This window comes from Amphiura filiformis, chromosome 4 (genome assembly GCF_039555335.1).
Source record: "Amphiura filiformis chromosome 4, Afil_fr2py, whole genome shotgun sequence".
Lineage (NCBI taxonomy): Eukaryota > Metazoa > Echinodermata > Ophiuroidea > Amphilepidida > Amphiuridae > Amphiura > Amphiura filiformis.
The window spans coordinates 49,443,322-49,451,991 of NC_092631.1; the positions used below are offsets into that span (position 1 = coordinate 49,443,322).

General features: G+C 33.9%; 1 protein-coding gene across 1 annotated transcript; it reads left to right on the plus strand.

Moving 5' to 3' along the window:
- The first annotated feature begins 2,450 nt into the window (after positions 1–2,450).
- Positions 2,451–7,292, plus strand: LOC140151009 (uncharacterized). Its single transcript, XM_072173199.1, has 2 exons — positions 2,451–2,524; positions 5,158–7,292. Exon 2 carries the CDS (start codon positions 5,163–5,165, stop codon positions 6,726–6,728), a length of 1,566 nt encoding a protein of 521 aa, XP_072029300.1. The 5' UTR covers positions 2,451–2,524; positions 5,158–5,162; the 3' UTR covers positions 6,729–7,292.
- The last annotated feature ends 1,378 nt before the right edge of the window (positions 7,293–8,670 follow it).

The following is an 8,670-nucleotide window of genomic DNA, read 5'->3' on the forward strand; positions in this document are numbered from 1 at the left end:
GAATTCATGCTATCTTTGGTAGATAGCAAATTGAATTAATACTATCTTCGGTAGATAGCAAATTGAAATCATGCTATCTTCGGTAGATAGCAAAATTGAAATCATGCTATCTTCAGTAGATAACCAATTGAAATTATGCTGTCTTTGGTAGATAGCAAATTGGCGCTATCTTCAGTAGATAGCAAATCATGCTATTATAATGATATTTTTTCACTCTTTTGAGTCTTATTTATTATAGGCCTTAGGTCTATCACATAATTTGCCTGGTAAGCGCCTCATAAAGTCAAGTTTGAATGACATAAAGGGTTTTCCAATGTATAAATTAGGAACAGGTTTTACAGCTTTATCAAAATCTCAAAAAGTAACATTGTGACAGGTCCATGCGTAATCATTAATTGATCAAAACGTGCAAAACATTCAAATAAGCTAATTCTTGTTTGAACAATTAAAATGTAATTATTTCTACAAAATAATAGTTTTGTCACGCTTACAACATATCAGGACAGGTGTATTTTGTCGATTGGTGGGTTATTCTAATACAAAACCACGTCTTTCGCCCATAATTACTCTACAGTAAGCCAAAGAATTAAGGTACCAGTTATGTTCACCCCTGTATATCCTAATGTCAAAATTAAAACAAGCAGTCAATTCCTGTACTCTTTAGCTCTGATTTAAGACCTTATTTGTTGAAATTGGTTGAGAATTAAAGAAACGGTGATCTAAAACCTAATGAAGAAACGAAATCAAAAGTTGCACTTTTGTGTTCTAATCAATGAAAGCACGACGCTAGTTTTAACGTGCTAATCAATGGAAGCGCAGCGCTAGTTCTCTTGTTCACGAACGCTTTGTGTACAAATCAATAGGGCATTTAATGCAGCAAACTGCAACTTTTACATTGGTATCCTCCTTAGGTTTTGGGATCGCCGTGTCTTTATTTCTTGAACAATTTCAACGAATATGGTCTTAAATTCGAGCTAAAAGATGCACCTATTGGCTGCTGGTTCCAATTATGGCATATCTGTCTTTGTTTAGGATATACAGGAGGTGAACATAACTGGTACCTTAATTTTTTGGCTTACTGTATAGGATATGTGCGTTTATTTCCTGAACAGTATAAACCATAACGGAAACGTCATGCTTCCTTCTGAATCTGAAAACGGCCTAAACGTTCATGTTTACGGCTTTGAATGGTTTCTTTTTATGTAGGCCCCCATATATACTTAATAGGAGTTTCGCGACGCCCGGAGTAAGGCATGGTTAATGGTTAATATCTCAAGGATTTCAACTGATTTGGACCTTTTAATCTGATGATTTTATGAAAGCATATTGATGTCTGTATTCTTATGAGAATCTGCCAAATCGGAATATTTCCAAAACGAAGAGATTTTTCTTAGATAATTAATTATTTTTCTACTCTCTCAATACTTCATAGGCTTTAGATCTATCACATAATTCCCCGGCGAGCGCCCCATAAAGTCAAGTTTTAATAATACGAAAGGTATTCCAATATATTAAGTAGGAACAGGTTTTACAGCTTTATCAAAATCTCAAAAAGTACAAAATTGTGACGGGTGCATGTAATCATCAAAACAAATAAAAACCTTCAAACAACTAATTCTAGTTTGAACAATTAAAATGTCATTATTTCTACAAAGTAATATTTTTTTGTCACGCTGGCAACTTATTTGATAGTGTTTTTTTTTATTGGTCAGTTGGTGGATTATTCTAGTACAAATCCACATCTTGCAAGACGTTTATCCAAATTTTTAACATCACAAGTCGTGATTGTTATGAAGTACTTTTGGGTTGACGTCTTTCGCCCATAATTATTCGTATGAAAACAGTTATGATCTGAAGGAATTTTGCAACGTCCTCGGGTAACAAATTATTATCTCTCAAAAATTTCAACTGGTTTGGACCTTAATCCTGTCGATTTAATGACAACATTATTTGTATTCTTATGAAAAAATGCAAAATCGGAATATTTCCAAAGAAGAGCGTATAACTGCCTAAAACACCATTCAAGAACACAGACACTTAAGAATTTTAAGTAGACCTTCTTGAAAAATGTAAATGTTCAAGTTGCACATTACATAGTCCAGGCATTGTCTTTCGACCTTCACTAATTGTTCACTAATTGTTTTGAGTTGAACTTGTTTCAATCACAGCATCCACAGTTCAATATATTGATCGTTACCTCTCTTCACATTCAAGTAGGGTACTTCATTTCCTGTGATCTTGCTGATTTGCATATTACTTCGCAGCTTCCTGTTTCTATTCAGTTCTTTCATCTTGTGTCTTGGTTGGGTCGCCGCTTGTGATCATCTCCGATACTGGCGATACACTTTACATGATTGTAGGAGTGAAATGTTTTCTGAGTGAGTCTTCAATATACATGTCTAGGGAAGAATATCAGCTGCTTTCATATTTCATCGACATAACCTTTTATATTTTGCTGTACTGAAGGCCATCCTGACGCAACAAAATATCGCCGTGTTTTATATAAAAGGAATATATTTTCCAGGTGAGTTTTCAAAATGTATATTTTGCTGATGTATCTAAAGAAGTTGTGTACTTGTCCACCCTTTTGGTTCCATCGGGAGGATCGGTCGGTCTGATTTTTTTGTTTGTATTTTGACACGACGAATCAGAAAATCTTGTTAACCTGTCTTTCAAAACGAATTTGTGCCAAAGGCATGACAAAAGTCATGTTGCATTATTTAAATAGTGAAACGAGTTGGACCACTTTCACTACATGTATAATCGAGGATATAACCATGGAGGTAGCTTGTTGTAAGCCTACCACGTAAAATGATTGTTATCGTGCACTGAGCATCAAGGAAATACCGTATACAGGAAAATAATAGCACAATTTCTTGTGCTTTTATTATTGTTAATATTCTAAATAGTCCTACTTTAAATAAATAATATATTTAAAGAGTTCATGAAAAAAAACAAAAAAAAAAACATGCAAATATTCCTGGGTGAATACATTCACTACCTGTCTTTCATGGATGTTGACGTAATTAAGCTGTAAAAGGATTGCACTGGTACCAAGTACCATTCAGGTTATATAACAAATGCAGGTGTTGAAAATTATATCTGAAAAAGAAGAAACGAGTTTGTAGATCTAAAAGTTTCTGACAACGTTTAAGAAAACAACTACTTTGTTAATTTCCGTGGAACAACAAGTTTGATAAGGTATTCAGATAATGGGACATAACTTTTTTCGTGCCTTTGACACAAATTCGTTTTGAAAGACGGGTTAACAAGATTTTGTTGTTCGCCGTGTCAAAATAGAAACAAAAACTTCAATAAAAATCGGACCAACAACCGACTCTACCGATTATGAAGCCAAAAGGGTGAGCATTATTACAGGATTCCTCGTTTTAGTTCTCATTGATGCCCATTGCACAATAATAATGCCAATTACGTGGTACAACAAGCTTGATATCTTCGATTGTGATGAAAGCGACCCAACTCGTTTTATTTCACTCTTTAGATAATCGGACAGAACTTTTGATTCTGAGCATTAAATGAACCCGACGAGTACCTCTGGTAGCTTACACATTAATTTCAAGCACGCTTTTTATTTTTTACATTGAAAAACATGTTGTTGCATAAATATTTGTTTCTGCAAGTATATACATTGTTAATTAAATTCTGTTTCTTGATGAAACTGTCATCAAAATCAATCACATGTTTATTATATGGGATATGTGCGTTTATTTCCTGAACAGTATAAACCATAACGGAAACGACATGCTTCCTTCTGAATCTGAAAACGGCCTAAACGTTCATGTTTACGGCTTGGAATGGTTTCTTTTTATGTAGGCCACCATATATACTTATTGCCGCTACAGAGCGAGTAAGATGGGCAAGGGTTAGGGTAGAAAAAATGGAACAAGTTCAAGTATCAATTTTAAAAACCTGTGATTTCTCTATTCATTACAAACCCTATGCGTTACCAAAATACAAACATGCAGATTTTTCTAAACTTTTTGATTAAGGGCCTTCTATGATTTTCATTATTTTAAGCTACATACAAAGCACGGGGGCACGGGTAATAATTCTGGGCTTGTGCACGTAAGAAAATGGCGACTTGTTTGAGTATTAAAAAAAAGTTAGTCAGTTTAGATTCGGGCTGCATTTCCAGTCATTTAGATTTTTTGATGGCTCTCATTTTCATGAAAATATGGTTTAAGAAAGGTCTGTGAAAAATCCAGAATTTAATAAATCTACTTATTATTATTACATTAATTATATGGCGCTCTACGGTATATATACCTTAATTTTCAACCAAAAATCCCCGAAAATAATATTGGTATAAGTTCGAGTCTTTCTTTCGTTAAACATAATTTTAATTCTGGGCAAATTTTCCAAGATCTAGCCGCACATCCCAACACAAACAAAATTCGAAGATCCTCCTCACCGGGTTTGTGATGCAAGGAAGGATGCGCACCTTGATTTCGGATATTTTGTTTGATAATTATCTTCTTTTTTTTATTATGGAAGTCTCGTAATCCAAGAAAAAAATGGCACGCATGTCATTTGGAATGACTGGTGTTTAATTCTATTTGAAAGTTTATTTGACGTTGTGGGAAAAAAATAAAGTTACAAGGAGACCTTCACATCTTTCTTATAGTTTAATTTTGATTTATACGATAGTGGATACTTCCGCACCAAAGGTGAATCGTATACATCCGCATTATAGTGTAGGTATGCACAAAGTATTCGATGAGGGTTATTCTAGATAAATACAACATTGTATCCCGCAATATTATAGGCTACGTAACCTCTACTGCGCATTTTATGCTCTTATTTAAAAACAAACCTATGCCGCAATGAAATTGGGTAGAGCACATCTCAGAAAAGGGCTTTGAGCCCCATTAAAATAAAACCGTAAATGCGATTATTTTTCACACAACATGCACAAGGTGACTATTGAGTGTAGAATTTGGAGCAAGCTTTAACAACTGAAAAATGCTTCTTGGTTCTGAAAGAAATATGGCCTTTTTTCTTCAAAGAAATACCTACCTATTCCATAACCCGCCATTAACATTCCTACTACTTGAACAATTGCATTCTAATTAAAGTACACACTTTTCCTGAAAATTAGTGTAAATCAAAATGATTTTTATCATTGTTATTTTTCAGAAGACATGACGAGACCTAAGCGACAATGGGATTTACTACTAGATCCGGTATGCAAGTATTGTACAAGAAGATTTATTGAAAACATTCCACGTTATAAATCACATCTTCGCAGCCATGAGCTGACTATTAAGCCTTATTGGTACAGCAATCCAACTTTAAAACCAAAGGCTGGCTGTGTGCAGATACAAACAAGAAGACATCAAAAACGAAGATGTAAAGATCGCAAAATATCGAAAGGGGTTCCAGGTCATTTTAAATTAAGGAAGAACACGCGGGGTGATGTAAAGAAAATGCATAAATACAGCTTTTGTCTGAAATCGTCCCGCCATTTGGGACACAAGAAAAAACATGAAGTAATTCATACAGGAGAGAAACCTCATCAATGTAGCCACTGCAATAAATCATTCAGCCAATTGGGACACAAAAATACGCATGAAAAGATTCACACGGGAGAGAAAACGCATAAATGCAGGTATTGCAACAAATCATTCAGCCAATTGGGACACAAGAAAGAACATGAAAAGATTCATACAGGAGAGAAACCTCATAAATGCAGCTATTGTAACAAATCATTCATCAGATTGGGAAACAAAAATAGGCATGAAATGATTCACACGGGAGAGAAACCTCATCTGTGCAACTATTGTAACAAGTCATTCAGCCAATTGGGAACCAAGAATATGCATGAAAAAATTCACACGAGAGAGAAAACTCATAAACGTAGCTATTGCAACAAATCATTCAGTCGATTGAGAAACAAGAGTACGCATGAAATTATTCATACAGGAGAGAACCCCCATAAATGTAGCTATTGTAACAAATCATTCAGCAAATCGGGTGACAAGAAAAAACATGAAAGGATTCATACAGGAGAGAAACCTCATCAATGTAGCTACTGCAACAAATCATTCAGTCAATTGGGAAACAAGAATACGCATGAAAAGATTCACACGGGAGAGAGACCACATCAATGTAACTATTGTAACAAATCATTCACGACATCGAGACACAAGAATATTCATGAAAGGATTCATACAGGAGAGAAACCTTATCAATGTAGTTACTGTAACAAGTCTTTCAATCAATTGGGACACAAGAAAGAACATGAAATGATTCACGCGGGAGAGAAAACTTATAAATGTAGATTTTGTAACAAATCATTCACGTCATTGGGAAACAAGAATAAGCATGAAAAGATTCATACAGGAGAGAAACATCATAAATGTAGCTATTGTAAAAAAATATTCAGCCGATTGGGACACAAGAAAGAACATGAAAGGATTCATATTGGAAAGAAACCTCATCAATGTAGCTATTGTGGTAAATCATTCACGACTTCGGGAAACAAGAATACGCATGAAAAGATTCATACAGGAGAGAAACCTCATCAATGCAGATTTTGTAATAAATCATTCATCAGATTTGGAGACAAGAAGAAACATGAAATGATTCATACAGGAGAAAAACCTCATCAATGCAACTATTGTAACAAATCATTTATCAGCTTGAGAAACAAAAAGAATCATGAAATGTCTAGGAAACACAAAAGACTCGTGGATGCAGCTCTTTAACAAATCACTCACCCGCCTGAATGTAAAGTGATCCCATTTAAGGTTGTTTTCATTTTAAACCATGTACATTAAATCATGGTAATAATCTTTGTAGATGTCTCGCTAAATTGAAACAGGTTTTATGATGACAACTTTTTTCCTTCATAAAATTAAATTTTAAATAGTGTGTGCTAATGTGATTTTTAAATAACCACCGTTCATCTTTTTCAAAGTGTTTTAACATGTTTAATGTTACTGAAATTGAGTTTTCAAGTTATTTTCTTGTAACGAATGTTTGTTGACGTAAATGTCATCGAATATGACATGAAATAGATTGAATGAAGAATACTTTGTGAACATACTTGGCATCAATTATATCATTGAATAACGAATACTTGGTGAACATATTCGCCATCGAATATAACTTGAAATAGATTTAATACCGAATACTTGGTGAACATATTCGCCATCGAATATAACTTGAAATAGATTTAATACCGAATACTTGGTGAACATATCCGCCATCGAATATTATCTTGATTATTGATTTAATACCGAATACTTGGTGAACATTTCGCCATCCAATGGTGATGAAATTCAATAAAAACATGTATATGAATATTTGTGATTAAGTTTTATTTGTCTAATATCTAATTATATATCTTACCTCTCAACTATACGGCCGTTTGAATACCCCGTATGTCTCAGCAAGAAACCAATCCAGCAGCACACGTGATATTTTGTCCTATAACCATGCTCCTGGACCATAATTAGATGACATACCTCATAGAGAAGCTATTCATCATTATAACCACCTTTGATTTGAAAATTGACCAAGCCCAATATCTATGTATCTTAGAATATCAAAAAACACAAAATCAAAGCAAGAAAATGTTTTATGGGATCTGAGAGAACGTTATCATTATAACCAACATTTATCTAAAAATTACCAAAGCCTAATATCAATGTATCTTAGAATATCAAAAAATACAAAATCAAAGCCAGAAAATATACCACTGAGACTCGAACCGTCAACCTTTGGACTACGAGACTAAACACACTAAATCGCATCATAGATAGCAAATCAAAATAATGCTATATATTTTCAGTTCGTAGTAAATTGAAATCATGCTATCTTTAGTAGATAGCAAATTGAAATCATGCTATCTTCAGTAGATAGCAAATTAAGACAATGTTATCTTTAGTAGGTAGCAAATTGAAATCATGCTATCTTCAGTAGATAGCAAATTGAAATCATGCTATCTTCAGTAGATAGCAAATTAAAATAATGCTATTTACAGTAGGTAGCAAATTGAAATCATGCTATCTTCGGTAGATAGCAAATTGAAATCATGCTATCTTCGGTAGATAGCAAATTGAAATCGTGCTATCTTCTGTAGATAGCAAATTGAAATCACGCTATCTTCGGTAAATAGCAAACTGAAATCATGCTATCTTCAGTATATAGCAAATTGAAGCCATGCTATCTTCAGTAGATAGCAAATTGAAATCATGCTATCTTTGGTAGATAGCAAATTGAAATCACGCCATCTTCGGTAGATAGCAAATTTAAATCATGCTATCTTCGGTAGATAGCAAATTGAAATCATGCTATCTTCAGTATATAGCAAGTTGAAATCATGCTATCTTCAGTAGATAGCAAATTGAAATCATGCTATCTTTGGTGGGTAGCAAATTGAAATCACGCTATTTTCAGTAGATAGCAATTTGAAATCATGCTATCTTCGGTAGATAGCAAATTGAAATCATGCTATCTTCAGTACATAACCAATTGAAATCATGCTATCTTTGGTAGATAGCAGATTTAAATCACGCTATCTTCAGTAGATAGCAAATTGAAATCACGCCATCTTCGGTAGATAGCAAATTGAAATCATACTATCTTCAGTAGATTGAAATCATGCTACTTTTAATTAATGAAATTTTTTTCACTCTTTTGAGT

Bases quoted from the DNA above. Each gene is read 5' to 3' on its own strand.
- LOC140151009 (XM_072173199.1), top strand. From the start codon at position 5,163: ATGACGAGACCTAAGCGACAATGGGATTTACTACTAGATCCGGTATGC.